The sequence below is a fragment of the Chrysemys picta genome, chromosome 10, assembly GCF_011386835.1.
Source record: "Chrysemys picta bellii isolate R12L10 chromosome 10, ASM1138683v2, whole genome shotgun sequence".
In the NCBI taxonomy this organism is placed as follows: Eukaryota; Metazoa; Chordata; order Testudines; family Emydidae; genus Chrysemys; species Chrysemys picta.
The window spans coordinates 27,620,667-27,641,582 of NC_088800.1; the positions used below are offsets into that span (position 1 = coordinate 27,620,667).

Sequence of the window (20,916 nt, forward strand, 5' to 3'; positions counted from 1 at the left end):
AAAACCAGACAACATATACTCACATTAGTCCAAACAAAGAGAGAAGAACCTTTACATACAATTGAATATCTGCAATATCTTATAGGAAACTTTACTTACAGCTCCCTGGTACATTTCAATTTCCTTTTCTCCAAAGTATGGCATCTGTTTGAAAGGATTCACGGAGATTAACACAGATCCAATATATGTCTGTATTCAAGAGCAGTTAAGGTTCATGAGACTTCCTCAGTGGCTATAATTTCGTAAAGCATTACCTTATTACTGGTGATGTAGTATATAATATTTTGAGCTATAAATATCTATCAATAAAACAAAGCTTTACAAAAACAATTGGGTTTCCCATCAATGCTGTTAAATAACAATAACTTTCTAAAATCCTTAATAGTAAGAATGATATTACTGAGGCTTACAAATACAAACATATCGCATATGATTCAGAAAATATTTATTTTAATTTTTTTAAGTTAAGTGTGGAACTTAGGAGCATGTATCTGAGGACAAAAAAAAAGATACTTTCAGTAAAAATACAAAAAAGGAACTGATATATTTGAACTGTTTAGCCTCTTCTGTAGTGTCTTATTGACAGTTTGAGAAGGACTAGCTGCTGTGAACATGACAAAAACCAGCATTTTAAAGGGACCATCTGAACTCTCAGTGGTGTAACCTTCAGTGGAGCTACCTGATGTACAGATGTTAAGCAGCGTACTCTCAGGTTGGGTCAGTTCTCTGATGAGAGACTTACTAAGGATGCTGCAGGAAGTGGTGTTGGTGATTCAGTAGGTGGCACTGTTCTAGGCAAGTTACTGTGAAAGCAGCGCCCCAGAATGGTGTTGTAGGGCAGTGGCTCTCAAGAGTCAGACTACTGTACCCCTTTCAGGAGTCTGATTTGTCTTGCGTACCCCAAAATTTCACCTCACTTAAAAACTACTTGCTTACAAAATCAGACAAAAATACAAAAGTGTCACAGTACACTATTGTTGAAAAATTGCTTATTTTCTCATTTTTACCATATAATTATAAAATAAATCAATTGATATATAAATATTAGATTTACATTTCAGTGTATAGTATATACAGGAGTATAAACAAGTCATTGTCTGTATGAAATTTTAGTTTGTATTGACTTCACTAGTGCTTTTTATGTAGCCAGTTGTAAAACCAGGCAAATATCTAGATGAGTTGATGTACCGTCTGGTACATCTCTGGAAGACCTCTGGGTGCCCCTTGGGGTGCACATACCCCTGGTTGAGAACCACTTTTATAGGGCAGCATGCTACTGGAGGAGATATAACATGGAAGCCCGGACTATTTCTGGCCATTATAAATACCATGAATTTTTTCAAAGATTTAGGAGGCTATTCTGGTGTCCTGGTTAAATTCTGCTTTGGGTAATTACATTCTGATACCTGAAATGCTCCTGCAGATTCCATGGATATGGAATTCCGTAGATTCAGCTAATTAGCAACCTCTCAGTTGCCAGCAAAAAGTTGCTATTATCTGCAGTTGCTAATAAGCGGAAAGCAGGTTTGTGAGGCAACAGCCAGGAAAGGAAGCACTGGAATGTGCCTTCCCTGGCTGCAGCCCTACAAACCTGCCTGAGAGCAGGGTAGCAGCAGGGTGGGGGGCTGCAGCCCAGATACTGGGGCTTTCCCTGGTGAGTGGGGGTGCGGGAGCCCACATACTACCTCTCCCTGCACTCTCCAGGAGTTGGGGCTCAGCATGTACCAACACTTCCTTCCCTGTGCACAGTCCCACAGCCGGGTGCAGCCCAGAGAGTGCAGGGAGAGCTACTGGGCAGCTCCAGCATCTGGGCTGCAGCCCCTCTCCCTGCTACTGTGTGGCCCACAGCCTCCCCTCACAGCCCCACAGCTCCTGTGTGGTCCCTTGCAGGGCTGTGGCCCCAGAAGGAAGCACTGGGTGCTGAGAAGTGCTGAGTGCTGGCCCCAGGCTGGTTTATTCAGCTGCAGCCAGAGAAGGCAAGTCTCAGCACTTCCTTCTCTAGTTGCAGCCCCAAAAACCTGCCTGTAGGGGATGCTCAGCACATCCCAGCGCTTCCTTCTGGGGCAGCAGCCTTGCAAACTGCCTGCAGGTGGCGCCTTTCTTCCAAAAAGAGGTGGTGGTAAGCCACATGCTATTGCTAATATCCAAATCCTAGTAACAATTATGTTTAATGAGATGGGATTAGTTCCTGGCAATATATTGCCATTAACTGGAAGTTGCTAATATCAGGATTGCTATTAAGTGGAATCTACTGTACTTCACTTCCTCTCCCCAATTGTTATATAGTTGCGCTGTGCGCTCTTACATAGCTGCAGTGTTTTACTGCAGAGAATTTAACAGATGGATGAAGTAATTCCTCTGTGCATGTGTAATATAGAATTAGCATTTAGTGCCCTACATAAGAATCTATTGTTACAGAATAATAGCTGCAAAATGATGTCATGTTAGCCAGCAAGGAAATAAAAGCCACTGCACATAATTTCTGTATTGTGAATTTGCAATGCTCCCCTCATACATTTTTGGATTTAATTCAAAGACGAATGACAACATCCAGGGTACCAATATGGAAAACCACACACTCATTATGTCAGTATAAACATATGAAATGATTGTTTTCTGATAAAAAACTATGTCAGCATTTAGTGGAAAGATTCAGTAATCTCTGCCCCAAGTGGCACAGACGGACACATTAACAACTGAAAATTCAGGAGCTGATCTCTAGATTAAAAATAAATAAATAAACGCCTGCACAAACTGTAGAGGGATAAAAAAGTAATAATAGTATTTACAACAAGAATCTAAAATCTAACATGTCTGATTTAACCATGAATTCTTCTGAAAAACACTTAATAATACCACTTTGTTAGACAGATAATTTTAATACAAACGCCACATTTTTATAGGGAGAAAATGAAGTATCAGACATGCTTTCAGCAGTGCAAAACACAGGACTAAAAACTTCGCAAGTATAACCCAAGAGAGATAAAGCTCCAAAGGAACAAAGGTGTTTTGTGCTATTAAATGGAAGAGTACTATCTCCTGGCAGCAACTTTTTGCTCAGTGTGTAAAGTATTTTGCTAAATCCCACATGAACTTTCATATAAAATGCTCAGCATCTTTCAGTGATCTGCTTTCATGGATGGATGGATGGATGGACGGACGGAGATATATATAATATATATTAATTAGTCTTATACTCTATAGCAGCAAGCCCACATTGCCCCAGTAAAAACATGTCCATAAAGGATACAAAGATGTAATCATCCATATATCGTTTCTTTAGATTCTCCACTATGGAATCCTCTGTGATTTTGGAGAGAAGGACCATATCATCCACTCCGCTGTGTTTGACATTGTGACTCTGCCAGTGATATCGGTAGTGCCCCTTGCTGCCCTGTAAAATAATGTAATATGTATTGAAGAGATACAGATTTCTCATTAGCTTTAAAAATTGAAGAGTCAGTTCATTCATATATGCTGATCCCCAAATTATTTTCTCACATTAAACAGCATCCCCCATCTCTTGCTTAGACTCAGAGACAAATAAAAAGGCATCTCTTTACACACAACTAATGTTAACTTCAAAATTTTCAGTTAACAACTGAAGTATCAGTCACTCATCAATCTATTTAGTTTATCAAAGAGAAGATTAGGAGGTGATTTGATCCTGGTCTACAAGAACCTACATGGGGAGAGATTTCCAATAATACACAGCTCTTTAATCTAGCAAAGAAAGGCATAATGAGATCCAATGATTGGAAACGGAAGCTCAAAAAATAATTAAGCATTGGAACGACTAATTAGGGATACGGTGGATTCTCCATTACTTGCAGTCTTTAAGTCACGACTGGATATTTTTCTAAATAAATACACTATAACTCAAACAGAAGTTATGAATTTGAAGCAGAAATTATTGGGTGACATTTTATGGTGTAATACAATGAGCCAGGAACATTTGACAAGTTCAGCAATATTGACAATTGAAAGTGCTTCTTTACAAAATATTACTTATGATGACTTAATTGACGATTTTGTAAAGAAAAAGTGTAGGAAAAAAAGCTATCTGAATAAATATATTGTTTTTCAAATTGAATATGTTTCTTCAGAGGAAGTTAACTTTTATTTTTCCCTTCATGCATCATCTATCATTTTTATTTTTACACATTTTTTATGTTAGCATAATGCAAATGCAGGCTTTCATCTAGACCATAAGTTCTCAAACTGTGGTCCAACAACTCCATTCAGGTGGACCGAGAAAAGGTTATTACATTTTTTTTTATAAAGCGCTCTTATCCAAAGCACTTTACAATAGTTAGCTAACGGTACAAACAACATTTGGAAAGATCATTAAGTGGTCTGCTGAGACCCTCAGCAATTTTTAAGTGGTCTGTGGGGGAAAAAAAAAAGACTACAAAAACAATCAAGGTGCCTCACTTTATTTTCATTTACTTCCTTTTACTTATAATATAGGAGGAGGATGAAGAAAAAAAGAATGAAAAACAGCAGGGGAAATAAGTGAGAATGTTCTTTTTCTTGGCTGGGTCCCCGGCGGAGTGGGGGGGAATGAAGCTGTGCACAGGGCCCCACTAACTCTAAATCTGCCACTGGGTGGTATGTGAACCAATACGAGTTTGTGAGCCACTGAGTTAGCTAAGGCCTTGGCTACGCTTGCGAGTTACAGCGCTGTAAAGGCTCCCCCAGCACTGTAACTCACTCCCCGTCCACACTGGCAAGGCATTTGCTGCGCTGTATCTCCGTGGTTGCAGCGCTGCATGTACTCCACCTCTCCGAGAGGAATAGTGGGTATTGCGCTGCCGCTGCAGCGCTGCGGCGCCAGTGTGGCCGCCCAATGCGCTGTGAATGGCCTCCAGAATTATTCGGCAGTATCCCACAATGCCTGTTCTAGCCACTCTGGTCATCAGTTCAAACTCTACTGCCCTGGCCTCAGGTAACCAACCATGTGACCAACCTTTTACATTCCCCGGGAATTTTAAAAATCCCCGTTTGCTCAGCCCGGCGTGGCGTGGAGTGCTATCAGCGAATCTTTCCAGGTGACCATGCCTCCACGCGCCAAGCGAGCCCTAGCATGGAGCAATGGCGAGTTGCTGGACCTCATCAGTGTTTGGGGGAGGAAGCTGTACAGTCCCAGCTGCGCTCCAGCCGTAGGAATTACGATACCTTCAGGAAGGTATCAAAGGACATGATGGAAAGGGGCCATGACCGGGGATGCCCTGCAGTGCAGGATTAAAGTGAAGGAGCTGTGGAGTGCCTACTGCAAAGCCCGCGATGCAAACGGCCGCTCAGGTGCTCCCCCCGCGACCTGCTGATTCTACAAAGAGCTGGAGGTGATACTTGGGGTTAACCCCACCTCCACTCCGAGCACCACCATGGACACTTCAGAGCCGGTGTCGGGGGGGGGAGGAGGAGGAAAACGGGAGTGATGGTGGTGGGCCGGATGGAGACACCCCGAAATCCCTGGAGCCATGCAGCCAGGAGCTCTTCTCGAGCCAGGAGGAAGGTAGCCAGTCGCAGCGGCCGGTACTTGGTGGAGGACAAACAGAAGAGCAGGTTCCTGGTAAGCGGGGTTTTTTTTCGGGAAGGAATTTTTTTGGTGCGGGCTCTTTGGGAGGGGAGGGTTAAGCATGCATGCCTAGATGCGGAATAGTGTATTGATGTGGTTTATCACATCGCGGTAATCGGCCTCGGTAATCTCCTCGAATCTCTTATCCAGAACGTGTGCAATGCGCTTGCGCAGGTTTATCGGGAGAGCCACCGTGGTCCTTGTCCCAGCCAGGCTAATGTGTCCGCACCACTGTGCCGCAAGGGGCGGGGGGGACCATTGCTCCACACAGGCAAGTTGCATATGGGCCAGGGCAGAAGCCGCATTGCAGTAGAAGACCCTCCCTTGTTTCCCAGGTCACCCTCAGCAGCGAGATATCGTCCAGGACGAACTCCTGTGGAAAATGTTGGGACAGTGTTCAGTGTAGGTGCCCCCTGAAGCTGTTGGCTCTCCCCAACGCACAGAAACCCAGAGGACAGTGCAGCCCTGAAACAATCAGTCCCCCTTACTCACCATTTTGAGGCTCCTGTGGGATATGTGTGCTCTGTTTCGGACGGGAAAATTATGCTATTGTGTAGACCCTGTGTGTTTTCTACTCCTTAAGTGCGGGGGGAATCATTACTCTGTCTGTATAATCAATGCTGTCTCTGTTAAATGTTGCATTTTGCCTATACAGCTGCATCAACCTTGAGATTTCAGCCGTCCCTCTTATCGCCTGCTCAGGAAGGGACCGCGAAAAAGCAAAGAAGACATGCTGCAAGAAGTGATGCGGCAATCTATTAAAGAGAATGAGAAAGCACAGGACTGGAGGGAGAGAGAACGCTACCTGCTGCCTCCAACACCAGTATCTTCACCACCCAGCCCTGAAAACCACGACTCTTACCCTCTGCACTCAACCCCCATCACCATGCAGTATAGCTGTCCTGAAGTGCAGCACTCACTGCACAGCACACCAGACAGGACATACACAAATCTGTGATTGTACTGTTCCCCACTCCACTCCCTTGTTTCTTTTCAATAAATGGATTCTTTTACTTTATGCAATAATAAAGATTGTTTTCAAAGCCAAAGACTCCTTAGCCCAGGAAATAAACAGGCACTGCAAGTCTGCTTGGCTGCTAAGCAGACACTGATTCCTAAAGATTGGAACTACTGCACTTCACTCCTGTGCAGGGCACCAGATATCACTGCTGGTTTTCAGCCTCAGATTGCTCCCTCAAGGCATCCCTAATCCTTGCAGCCCCACGCTAGGCCCCTGTAATAGCCCTGCTCTCTGGCTGTGCAAATTCAGCCTTCAGGTGTTGAACCTCAGAGGTCCATGCCTGAGTGAAGCTTTCACCCTTCCCTTCACAAATATTATGGAGGGCACAGCACGCGGATATAACCGCGGGGATGCTGTTTTCGGCCAAGTCCAGCTTCCCCTACAGAGATCACCAGCGGCCCTTTAAACGGCCAAAGGCACACTCCACAGTCATTCGGCACCGGCTCAGCCTGTATTTGAACCATTCCTTGCTGCTGTCAAGGCTCCCTCTGTAGGGTTTCATGAGCCACAGCATTAACAGGTAAGCGGGATCTCCAAGGATCACAATGGGCATTTCAACTTCCCCTACCGTGATCTTCCGCTCTGGGAAAAAAGTCCCGGCCTGCATCTTCCTGAACAGCCAAGTGTTCCGAAAGATGCGTGCGTCATGCACCTTTCCGGGCCAGCCTGTGTTAATGTCAATGAAACGCCCACGGTGATCCACAAGCGCCTGGAGAACCATAGAGAAATACCCCTTCCGATTAACGTACTCGGATCCTAGGTGCGGTGGTGCCAGAATAGGAATGTGCGTCCCATCTATCGCCCCTCCACAGTTAGGGAACCCCATTTGTGCAAAGCTATCCACTATTTCCTGCATGTTACCCAGCGTCACGGTTCTTCTGAGTAGAATGCGATTAATGGCCTTGCAAACTTGCATCAACACGATTCCAACGGTCGACTTTCCCACTCCAAACTGGCTTGCGACTGACCGGTAGCTGTCTGGAGTTGCCAGCTTCCAGATTGCAATAGCCACCCACTTCTCCACTGGCAGGGCAGCTCTCAATCTCGTGTCCTTGCGCCACAGGGTGGGGGTGAGCTCCTCACACAGTCCCATGAAAGTGGCTTTTCTCATCCGAAAGTTCTGCAGCCACTGCTCGTCATCCCAGACTTCCATGACGATGTGATCCCACCACTCGGTGCTTGTTTCCCGAGCCCAAAAGCGGCGTTCCACGGTGCTGAGCATGTCCGTGAATGCCACAAGCAATTTCGTGTCGTACGCGTTACGCGGCTCGATAGCATCGTCTGACTCCTCACCCTCACTCTCACTTTGGATCTTAAGGAATAGTTCGACAGCTAAACGTGACGTGCTGGCAAGACACGTCAGCATACGCCTCAGCAGTTCGGACTCTATTTCCCGCAGACAGATCGCGCTGCACAGAAACCGCTGAAAGATGGCACCAAAGGTGGACGGAAACAAAGGGATTTCTGGGATGCGAAGCGATGCATCACGGGGCATTGGGACAGGACCCAGAATCCCCCCGCACCCACGCCCCCTTCCCACAACCCACGGCGCCAGAATGGGAAAAGGTGCTCTGTGGGATAGCTGCCCATAATGTACCGCTCCCAATAGCACTGCAATTGCCGCAAATGGCCACGACAGTGCGCTGGGCAGCTGTCAGTGTGGACAGACTGCAGCGCTTTTCCTTCTCAGCTGCACGAAGTCAGGTTTAACTCACAGTGCTGTACATCTGCAAGTGTAGCCAAGGCCTAAGTTAGCGAAGACAAGGCACATCAGTTTTAGAGAGGTAAACTTGACAAAGTCAAGAACCATGATGTGGGTATGGGTATGACCTCACCTAGCTATCTTGCAGTAAACACTACAAATGCTTTGTCTCCCCTTAGGATTTTACAGCGAGATAACATTGTCAGTGAAGACAAAGCCCACAAGCCTAAGTAGCTGTAAAAAGAGGAGCTTGGCAGATTTAAACAAACCTCAGCCTGCACTGAGTTCTCAAAAACACAGGCTGGAAGAGAGCCCCAGTGGGTCAGAATGCCAGGGGTCCCTCAGCAACTCGGTTGATGTTCTCTAAAACAGTGGTTCTCAAACTAGGGCCGCCACTTGTTCAGGGAAAGTTGCTGGCGGGCCGGGCCGGTTTGTTTACCTGCCGCATCCGCAAGTTCGGCCGATTGCGGCTCCCACTGGCAGTGGTTCGCCGCTCCAGGCCAATGGGGGCTGCAGGAAGCGGCGTGGGCCGAGGGACATGCTGGCCGCCCTTCCTGCAGCCCCCATTGGCCTGGAACAGTGAACCACTGCCAGTGGGAGCTGCAATCGGCCGAACCTGCGGACGTGGCAGGTAAACAAACCAGCCCGGCCCGCCAGGGGCTTTTCCTGAACAAGCGGTAGCTCTAGTTTGAGAACCTCTGCTCTAAAACCAATGTTTGGAGTCAGGGGTGGCTCTATGTATTTTGCCGCCCCAAGCACGGCAGTCAGGCGGCTTTCGGTGGCGCACCTGCGGGAGGTCCGCTGGTAACGCAGATTTGGCGACATGCCTGCGGGAGGTCCGCCGGTGCCGCGGCTTCGGCGTACCCGCTGCCGAATTGCCGCCGAAGCCACGGGACCAGCGGACCTCCTGCAGGCACGCTGCCGAAGGTTCCCTGACTGCTGTCCCCACAGCGACTGGCAGGCCGCCCCCCGAGGCTTGCCGCCCCAGGCATGCACTTGGTGTGCTGGTGCCTGGAGCCGCCCCTGTTTGGAGTAGATTTAGGGTATGTCTACACTGGCAATTGAATGACAAAACTTTTGTCTTTCAGAGGTGTTTAAAAAAAAAAAAAAACCCAGAAAGACAAAAGTTTTGCTGCAACAAGTGTCAGTGTGAACAGCACGTTGTCATCAGGAGCGCTGCCAACACCGCAAATGCCGCTCATTGCAGGTAGAAGTTTTTTGTTGGCAGGAGAGCTGATAAACATCGGCTACACTACGCAACTTTTAGCAGCATGGCTATGGAGACACAGCCATGGCGCTAAAAGCTGTGTAGTGTAGACATAGCCTTAGGAACTGTGGCAGGGCAAGGAAACAGGAATAAAGGTGTGTAGTGCATTGTTGTCAGCTTTTATTTTTCATTTTGTTGCTGTTCCATGCTTATGATCAGACCCACTTTGCATTCTGACAAGAATATTTGGGGGTCATATAATGACTTCCTGTGCGCTAATGTTCTGCTGTTAGAGCTACCACACTTTAGGAATGCCAATGGAATAGCTAGCACATTCAACTCAATTGTAAGATTGAAATCTGACAACCGACAACACCAGCAGATATTGATCACATGATTATAGTCTTCTGCTCAGTTGTATTCTGTTATTCCTGTTATAAATGCTTTGACACAATCAAAACTGTAAACAAGCTAGAAATTAAGATTAAGATGCAGTTTCCATTTTTCTGATCTCTCAAGTCTCAGCAACAGATAGGGTGACCAGACAGCAAGTGTGAAAAATTGGGACGGGGGTGAGGGGGTAATAGGAGCCTATATAAGAAAAAGACCCAAAAATCGGGACTGTCCCTATAAAATCGGGACATCTGGTCACCCTAGCAGCAGACAACAAGATCATTCTACAGACACTTTGGACTAGTCCATGTACCCAGTAGTGTATCTTCTAATAGTACAAGTCAACTGTTAATTAAAAACAAACAGATAAGGCTATTTGAATCTTGAAGAAGACAGAAGGGCGGCAAAGATAGTAAAGCACTGAAGCCCAAAATTTTATAACTGTTGTCACTTGTACAGCATAATTGAAATGCTGAATACGTAAGATAAATTCTCTGCTTACAAAATTCCACAAATTATGGGTTACAAGCACATCATTATTGTTTGTTTTCTTCAGAATGTAAGCAGATGGATCAAATGCTGCAGCTGGATTTTTATTTACAGAAGTTTGGATGTCAGACTCCACCTTGTGTTACAATGGCAACTGTCTGTGTTTTTATTTCTGTCCTTATTGTGAAAAAGAACAAGAAATGACAACATCCTACTCTACAACTATTTGATGTAGCTATAAAAAGGTTGGGTCATGCTGGGACACACCACAGAGTTTTCTTTAACTGAGGAAAGCAAATATTTTGTAGTTCTGACCATTTTAAAGTGCTTTGTCTAAAAATATAACATTTAAAACAAGAAATCTGAAGGAAGGGCTAGGCATGCCTAATGTCTCTCTGCAGCAACTCTCTTTAGCCATCTGAATGAGCAGAATTTGTAAGAGCTTTTGCCAGAGGGATGGTCACCAGAGCCTTTAGCTGCATCTACAATGGAAGAAATGGACCTGTAATTCATCATCAGTGCAGCTCCAGATCATGGCAACCTTCTCTCCAGCAAAAGGTGATTCACAGCTCCAAAGAGGGCACAAGTTATTTACTTTCCGCAGTTAAAGGTGTGACTCAATTTTTTTTTTCTAGTCACAACAAATACTTGCAGGTGCAGCATCTGTGTTCCCCTCCCAACCAGATCAGAAATATGAGCTTACAGCTGCCATGGTAACACAAGATGTTATGGGGGTAAAACCGCCTGCACCCCATCTACACTACAGTTTCCACCACTGCTAACCCATCAGAGCTATACCAGTAGGGAATCACGCATCTCATTTTTTCCCTTGGTATATATAAGGTCTTTTAGGGTGTGCTTCTGAGAGGGAAAGAGGAATAGAAAACACAGCGATCCCAAAAGATGCCTCAACTTTTATCCACTTTCCCATAGTTAGGCTCACAGTTAAGATAATTAGCCTCAAAACCTAAACCAAAAAGGAGTTTTGGTTATCAGGGCTCCCTTCAACCCAATCTTTATTTAGAACCATTCTTTGTGAAATCCTCATTTTAAAACATCTCTGTATGCTAAGCAATGAATCCATTTATTTATAAACTTGGGTTGTACTCATTGTTTTATCTTTTTTAAAAAAGATCTAACCTTATTTGTGTGCTCCAGACCTTTTTTTTTTCCTCTCTTTTTTTAATCTAAAGAATTATCTTGGGACCAAAATAAGCACACAGCTTCTCAGCAGTGATATCAGCTATCAAAATACTTATAATTTACAATCTATTTATAGTAGTCTTTCACATATTTCCCCAGCATGAAAAGATATGTTATCAATAGAAAAATACTCTGGAAACTTTAATGTGAATTTCAATCCCAGGTTGTAGTGATCAAAAATCAAAAGGGAACAACAACAAGAGAGAAAAGTGCTTAAAACAGCTGCTATATATGTAGGTTAAGAAGAAAAATAGGAACATTGCTGTAACAGTAAGAGAATATTTGAAAGAGAAAATGAAAGGAAAGAGAGCAAAAGCAGTTAAAGAGACTGACCAAGATAAAAGGCAAATGCTTTAAATTAAACATGAGGGAAACATTAAGAAAGGAAGACAAAAAGCAGTGCTGAAGATCTGAGGAAATGACAACGAAAAGGTATTTAGTTTTTAGTTGTAGGACAGGCAGCTTGAACCAAGGAGGAAAATAAAAACACCATAAATGCATTGAAGAACAAAATAAGAAGAAGGAAGCCAGAAAACTCACAGCCTAAACATCACAATTAGGGATAGAAAATAGAAAAAAGGAAATTTCTGTGATGGGTAACGTTATCTTCTTGCATTGAGGCAACTGCTGTTTTGAATAGCACTTCTACTTTGTGAAGGTTGTTTCCCCAATCTTGGTTATGAGTGTGAGGCATCCATAGACTGCATATCTTACATCACACTTTAGTGAGTCAGGGAACAATACCAAAAACAGCAGGAATTCTTATAAGGTAAAATAAATAAATAAAATGTTACCAATGTGAAAAAATGTATGTAAAAGCCAAAATAAATGGCTACATCACTGTTTCTGCCTGGTGACTGGGGATTACATATTGTATTGTTTGGAATATTTACCTTTTTTTTTTTTAGCAGAGACTATTTAGAAAGTTTCCAAAGAATACTCTTCTCAAAGGAGTGCAATATTGTGAGGATTTAACATACTTCAAGTGTTAATTTCAATTTGACAACAGGGCTACTCTGGTGCCTCCATAATGCATTATGGGCGGGATCCTGCTCCCAACGAAATCAATCGATGGCAAAACTCCCATTGACTTCAGTGGAACAGGCTTAGGCAAAATTCAATCCTGGTATATGCAGCTACAACTCCACTGTTTTCAGTGAAGTGGCACCATTTACACCAAGGATCAATTTGGCTGTCTCTGTAGTATACGTGTAGCTACACATTGTACAAATTATGAACATACAGGAAAAAACAACACATCCTCTTTTGCTGTATAGCTATAGAAATACCTTATCTACACACTGTGACCTTTCTCTGACCTCTTGCATATATGCCTTACAAAATAATTTTACATGACTGTACAAATATATCTATTCAACAATACAAAACATGTATGTAGTAGCAGAAGGGTACATTTTAAACATAACTCACCAGCACATAATTCCATATATCTACAGTCTAATCGGGGGCACAGTATTAAAATTAATTTAGCATATATGCAGTATAGGTGAGTCGATGTTTACCGAGAATGTGCAGATATTTTCCATTAAATAGTGCATTATTTGCTGAACAGTGTGTCATTTTGTCCAGTGTTGGGTGGTCATGTAGTGAAAGGACTCTATCGTAACACACACACACACACACACACACACACACACACACACACACACACATACACTTCTTGACTGGCGTAATTAAAAATTCAACCATAATGCAGCATTGCAGAAGGTTGTATGTGCTGAGGGTCAGAGAGGAGCTACTGCAGTTCTGCAGGCAAAAGCGGCCTGCAAGTTGTAAAGGAAGGGGAGCCCCAGCTAGGATGTGGGTGAATCAGACTATTCATTTTAAGGGATCCATTTTTTAAAATCCCTAAATCTGATCATCAAAATATAATTTATTTTCAACCAGGCCTAATAAATCCATGAACTACTATTGGCTGACACAACATTGCATTTGTCCAGCAGCAGAGGTATTTCCCTGCATCCAGTGAGGTTTTACCTTCAAAGCCAGGCCTAGGCCACTTAAAATGCTGCCATTATTAAGCCCAGCAGTCTAAGAAACATATGCTTCGAGGCAGTCCCTATGTTTTAAATTGTCAAAGTCTGTGTACTTCCTCCTCTTCTTCTATGGCAGGCTTAGTGCATACTCATTTTTTCAAAGCAGGACTTCCCTGTCACACTGGCTCATCTGGTAGAATCTGAGGGCTTTCTCTGCCCATTCATGCCAGCAATTTTCTTGTTTTCCTGTATCTTCTATTCAATAGCACTTACAGTAGAACCTCTGAGTTACAAACAACTCGGGAATGGTCTTCACTATGTTTTTACCTCTGATAGCTCATGAGCATTTTTGTGCATTAGTTACCCTGAAGTAAAGAACACACCTCTTTTAGCAGTGAGGACAAGGCCTTAGTGTAACTTTATTTACACCTATACAGCTGTGGTGGAATACAGGCACTCAAACAGCATCCAGGCAATTCCTTCTTTCCAAAACCTCAGCCCAACATCAATAACTGATTGCCAGAGAGAAACTCTGCCTCAAGAATTTACTCTAATCAGAGATCAAGGCAGACAGCAAATTACCCTCCTGCTGGTCATACAGCTCCCCTTAGGAACCTTGCACAGCAGAACTAAAAACACAGCACGTCTTCTCACAACTGAACGTTTGTTCACTGAGAAGAACAACTTTGAAGGCTGTAAAACAGCATCACTTGGCGATGCCTACCATAACTGGTGGAAGCAGTCATATTGGTGGCATTTTTTCCAGCATGTCTTCTAATGCAGTGCTTCTCAAAGCCGGCCCACTGCTTGTTCAGGGAAAGCCGCTGGGAGTCCGGGCCGGTTTGTTTACCTGCCGTGTCCGCAGGTTCAGCCGATCGCGGCTCCCACTGGCCGCAGTTCGGCGCTCCAGGCCAATGGGGGGCTGCGGGAAGCGGCGTGGGCCGAGGGATGTGCTGGCCGCCCTTCCCGCAGCCCCCATTGGCCTGGAGTGGCGAACCGTGGCCAGTGGGAGCCGCGATCGGCCGAACCTGTGGACAGAGCAGGTAAACAAACTGTCCCGGACCACCAGGAGCTTTTCCTGAACAAGCAGCGGACCAGCTTTGAGAAGCACTGTTCTAACGGATAGTAGAGTTTATGTTGCACCGTTGAGTAAGTTTTGAACAAGGTTAGATGTCAGGATGGTAAAACTGCCTGAGCCTTGTCTACACTACAGCTTCCACTGTTGTTAGTTGTGGGGAATCTGCACTGGTTGAGAATGTCATGACTTAATTTCTTCTATTTACATGCCTCCAATATGTGTGTGTTGCAAAAGATAAATTCTCCTAAAATATTCAGAAGAATTACTATTTCTCCTACCACTTCCTGCAGTCATTAATGTGATTATAGAGGATGAATTTATTCCGCTTCAGCTACTGTATGTCATGGTCACAAAAAGTTTATAATATGGCTTCAGTTTAAATGGATTCCATTCCATTTGAAAATTTAATTCGTAAATTAGTATAAGCTGCCACTGACTGCCTCAGCATTAGTCATGTTGTCTGAAATTTTTTTCACCTGGTCGTTCTAAAACCAAATAAAAACCAAAACTGACCTCTAAACCTGCCATATGGCTCATATGAGGTACAGTGGACCAGTGTCTCTCACATGCACTGTCAGAAGACAGCATTTTGATGCTGTGCAGCACATGTTGTATATTGGTGCCACCTGAAACCAAAGCCAGTGAAACATTACAGTAATTAAGGGTACAGCGATTTCCTGTTTGAATTGACTTTCCCCTCTCTTCCCTGCCTCTATCTTTCAGGGCTTTGGAATCTCAAGCACCAAATCATTTTCACAGGCCAAAATTTAACCTAGTAAATTTCTTTCTATTCAGACATTGCCCTGTTTGCATTGCTGGAAATAAACCGCAATTGGAAGTTTTTCTTTTTGCCAACTGACAATCTTTTTTTTGATGAAACCAATTTGTTTTCTCACAAGATTGATGCTCATAGCTGTTGAGATGTAGTATCACAAGGAACTGAGGACAAATTCTTTTTCTAGTACCTGCCCCAAGTAGACACTATGTGCTGAAGACTTCCACGGGGACAGAATTCCTCCCTGTAGGCTGCCTCCAGGCTATTACTGCAGCTCCAGAAGCTCTGGTGCTGATCCCCCTTCTACAATGAGGGTTTGGCTGGTGGTTCTTCATAGCAGCAGACCCACTCCTGGATAAGGGCATCTTTACAGTGAAGTGCTACCTCATTTTTCAGCAGTGCATCTGGCTGCAGACCTCCTCTTGGAGGGGGGCGTTATGGATGCCTACAGCATCCTCCTGAACCAATTGCAACCCTCTGGCTAGCTGTTTGTGTTTAGTGGCATGGTCAGTGGGTGTCTGCCAAGAGTCACAGCTGACTCCTCTGAATCCCTGGTACAGACTTGAATATCAAGAGAGGGTGTGCACACAATGCTTTAGGTCTGCTTTTCTGACGCCAGTCATGTGGCTAATATTGCTCTGTAAAGATCAATTGTCAATGGTTACAACTTGATTTATATTAGCCAGGCATTCTGCAGTTGCCTGCAGACAGGACCAGTAGCTATTCCTTTGGACAGTGGGTGGCCACTGTTGCCTGGACAGCAGCCTATGTATGTTGTTAAGGGCATGACCTCTGGCTGGACCCAGTGCTAACAATTTTTTGAGTTTCTTTTTACCACTTTCTTCCTTTGCTGCAGGTGTGTAATAAAAGTGAATGGGAATTATGTGTAGCAGCACGCTCTACAGAGAGAATGTGCACCCACTGGCTTTCTAGTTAAAGCCTAATTTCAGCTGCAGGTTCTGCTTCCTTTTCCTTACAGAGAATACAGTATGCGAGCAGAAGATGGCAAGATTTCTACAGGACTTGATTACAAATGAGATTTAAATTGTTAGATCAGCAAAATGAGACATAAGCATCAGAGGATAAACCCAAGGCATCTTCATCCGTGTTAAAGCATTAATATTTTGCTTTTCATTTTACTATTCCCAGGGAACAAAAATGTTCCCATTATAGAAATGCCTGATAGCTTTGTTAGAGCTGAAGAACATCAGTCTGTCTACGTTTACATTATAGATCTAGTACTTCAGGTTTTATGTCTCTGCTGCTTCAAACTGCATTAAGATCAAAGTCAGTGCTATTTCATTCCAAATCGATTTTTTTACATAATTATTTTAATCAGCTCAGCTCTCTTATTTTTTAACAGAAAGGCACTAGGTCCCAAAAGAGAGTTCTTGCAGCTTCGTAAACTATCTTAGTTAACTTCACAATTGAAGGTGGCTTAAGTTTGAAAAATAAAAATATGGAAGAAGTTAGTCTTTAAAGTGCGTGACGGTGTCCCTGCCAATGGCCGTTGAAGGGGGGAAGAAAGTTTTGTTTTTTAAATTGCCTAACCATTTACATTTTGATAATTAACATCTGTGCATTTAATATTAAACTGTTACCATGGAATTATCCTTTTAACATTAACTATTTACTTTTCACCAGGTATTTTAATTAAAGCAAATTTCATCTCAAATTCACCACTGCTTTCACAGGGATTTTACATAATAAAACCAATGCATGGAAGGTTCTTCGGAGTAAGTATGCATTCTATCAGCAGCAACTTTGCTTTGATTTTTGCATTAGGGTTGCATTATTTTTCTATATAATGGCATATATATAATACAGGGCATATACATTGACTATTTTAATGGAACTCGGCATAATGGGTGAAATTTGACCCTTAGGTCTAGTGTGGGCCTCTGCACTGGAAAGAATGTTACCCATCCAGACTAACAGTAAGATAGGTTACATGATTAGGTTGTGCTGCCAGCTTCACCTATATCGGGGCGCCGGAACAGGGGGAGAGGGCCATGGCACAACCACTTTTTACCGTCCCTAAGAACGAGCGATAGGGAAAAGGGGCAGGGTCTCGAGGGGAAGAGGTGGTGCAGGAGTGTGGGGCCACGGTTTGTGCACCAGTGCCCCTCCCCCCACACTCCTGCACCACTACACTGTTAGGAAGTGTCTAACACCTCTGTAACCTACACTTAAAGTTGCCAGATAATTTCCATTACAAGATCCAATTTTCATTTGTTTACAACTTTGCCTAACTTTCACCATTTGGGCTGAAATTTTCTATGCCAGGTGTCTGTCTCAGGCTGTGGGTTTTTGTTTGTTTGTTTTATATTTATTCACAAAATAAGTAAAATAAAAAAGTTAAAAAAATAATCTTTTTTAAAAGTATGAGTTCTTGCACCTACGTGGGGCCCAACTTGGTAGACCGCCCATGCCCCAGCAGCTTACATGCACATCATCAGTACTGCCAACAACCAAAAGCTCAAAAAACATGAGTCAGGATGCAAAAAATCATGATTGATTAAAAAATACATTTGGTGGTTCTTTTATTTTTGCCTTCTGGTTTTTTAATCTTCAGGGTACACTACAGTCATACTTTCATATTTTTCTCCACAACCATAAGGGTGGAAACTTTCATTAAAAATTAAAACTTAAATTTGCATGTACTCACATGCCTCCAGGAACTGCAGCTTTTAAAAAACCCACCAAATCATCACAAGATTCATGAGAACTTTTAACACTGGGCAGCAGCTGTGGCCAAGATTACTTTTCTCATCTGTGCCTTGGATAGTCACTTTAAAAATATGGCTAATGAAGATTTCTCTCTGATTAAAGTAGTAATGTCTCTCGTAAACTCAATACAGCAGCACTGGAGTGACTAAGGCATTACTGGGCTGCAACTGTGAGCAGAGAAGTAAAATGCAAACTGTAGCTTTTTTTCTTTAAGTGTCAGACAGGAGATTTCTTAAAAGTCAGCATTCCATATCTGCAGAGAGTCTCCTCTCATGACTAACAGGGTGATTGATGTTTCTCCATTACTCGTTCGGGGAGGGGAGTTCTAGCTTAGTGGGGGAAGTTTTAATGTACAGCTTCTTGTTTGTTTAATTTCACAAAATGCTGAACAAATGCATTATAAATTCTTCAGGACTACAGATGCTTCCTGTTTACCTCTCCAATACTAAATCAGCATGCTAGGTTAAAGATTCTGGGGATTGATTCTGATCTCACCTATGCTGCAAATCAGGAGTGATTCCCCTGAAGTTAATGAGGCTCCTGCACCAGTTTACAATGATGTGAGATCCAGGATCAGGCTTTTGGAGTCAGGCATCTAAATGGGCCCTAGTAAATGAGTTCATATTTTTCTCTCTCATTAGCATTATGGAATTTTGTCCTCCAGACCAAAGAATCAGAGCTGAATCTGGGGATTATGATTGAACCACTGTGCATTCGTAGCAGAATTATCTTTTTTTTTTAACATATACACAAATGCACATGCTGCCTTGTTTCAGCAGCATATAGTATTATACAAAGTACAACTGTAGCTCTTTGCAAATACCTTCCATTTCAAAAATTAAATATTTACGGTATACATACATATTTCTTAAGGGCCAAATCCTGAGTGGTCATGTATACAGGCTTGTAAATCTGCGGATATCTGATTTATATCTGCAGACTGTGTTTGCAGATGGTGGATCAGATGTGGATACAAATTTTGTATCTGCGCAGGACTCTAGTCATGTAAACCCCCCAAATGCAGCTGACGTAGTTGCTTCTGCTTTAGTAGCGGGACCAGACAATGGAGAGTTGGTGAAAGAGAGGCCCACACCTTTTGCAGACTGAACCTGTTCAACAATGCCTCTGAACAATGTAACAGGGCATGTGTGTGCGACCAGCGGATCGGCACACATGCAGAACCATAAGGATGAAAACCCATGTGGAGTGTGTGACATGCTGTTCTGGACATCCAGACTGTGAGCCACTGTGTTACTCTTGCTGAGGTACAGAGGTGAGCTTTGCTGGATACTAGACTCAGGGCCGGCTCCAGGCACCAGCTTAACAAGCAGGTGCTTGGGGCTGCCAAGGGAGAGGGGCGGCAGATCCCTCACTCCTTCTAGGAGCGAAGGACCTGCTGCTGAACTGCCGCCTTTTTTTTTTTTTCCAACTGCCGCCGGCGATCATGACTTTTTTTGTTTTTTGTTTTGCTTGGGGCAGCAGAAATGCTGGAGCTGGCCCTGATTAGACTGCGTCTAATCTGCCACACCAGTCTGTCTTCCTCACCAGCAAACTCCTCAAGACTCAGCCAGTCTTAGCCATGCCTTGCAGGTAACAATCAGCAAACTCCCATCTCCCAAGTTCCTCAGAGATGTCTCTCTGCAAAGCACAGCCTCTATCATTGAACATTCACAGAAGATATTAAGTTTGCTGCTTATTTAAAGAGACAGAAACAACAGCTTGTTGGGTTGGTTTAGCTAAAACGTATAACAAGTTTATTTAATCAAAAAAAGAGAGGTTTTAAGTGAGTTCAAGTATAAGGGATAAAGACAGAAACAGTTACCAATAAAGTGAAAATATGCTTTCTAATGGCTAAGTCAAGACCTAACTCAACAAGCTACAGTTTTAGTTTCCTGACCAATCTTCCTTTTCCAGCAATGACTGATTAGCTCTTAGTCAGGTCCACACATAGTCCAAGGAGTTGCTTTTCCCTGTCTCCTCAGGTGGAGGATAACTTAGGGCTTCTATGCCCCTCTCCACACAGTCCAGTAAACCTCAGGAAAAAAAAAATCTCAAAGTTCATGGACTTACAAGAGGCAGGAAGGCTTCTTGGGAATGCAGTCTCCATCCTCTGCATAGATTGTTACATGATCACTTTTTCCCCCACTTGCTCATCTGACAGTTTTGTTTGCCTGGCATGCAAATGTGCTGTTCTTTCTCTCTGGTCACAATTTGCTCAATTTACATTGGAGACACATTCAAGCACGCAGAACTGCCTTCCTTGTCTGGAAAAAACTGCCTATCAACTCCCCGACTGCCTGGTTAAACATATTTTAGACATATTTCCAGCGCATATTATAATCCTTTGTAGGTTGACCATCCATATGTACCCCATGCCCGCTGGGTGTGGTGCTCTGTCCCCCTCTAGTAGCACCTAGACTACTTAAAGATTGATGAGTTTGCTACAGCTTTAGCTAAGAACCATGCGGCTTTTAGCTCATGCAGTAGAGACTCATACACTAAACTTCAGAGATCCCAGTTTCAATCCTGCCTGCTGACACCCGGGGCATTACACATACATCATGCAGGAATATTAATGATCAGTGAATTGTTAGTTTTCTCATGATACATTACATCCACCTTTTGGGTATATATCATGACACAGAGTACTAAGGAGGAAGCCATAATCTCTACTCCTTCCAAAGCTCTGCTCTGTGTGTGTACTGATACTACAAGCTAGCGGTCAGAATTCCTTCCTTTA

General features: G+C 43.5%; 1 protein-coding gene across 3 annotated transcripts in view; it reads right to left on the minus strand.

Moving 5' to 3' along the window:
- The window catches only part of MYO1E (myosin IE), a 150,441-nt gene that overhangs the window by 80,347 nt on the left and 49,178 nt on the right, over positions 1 to 20,916 (minus strand). For all 3 annotated transcript variants that reach the window (XM_042853860.2, XM_005284961.5, XM_042853859.2), the window contains exons 2-3: positions 3,251 to 3,394; positions 100 to 189 (exon numbers count right to left, since the gene is read on the minus strand). In XM_042853860.2, coding sequence (XP_042709794.2) covers positions 100 to 189; positions 3,251 to 3,394 — 234 coding nt within the window. The remainder of the gene's footprint in view (positions 1 to 99; positions 190 to 3,250; positions 3,395 to 20,916) is intronic.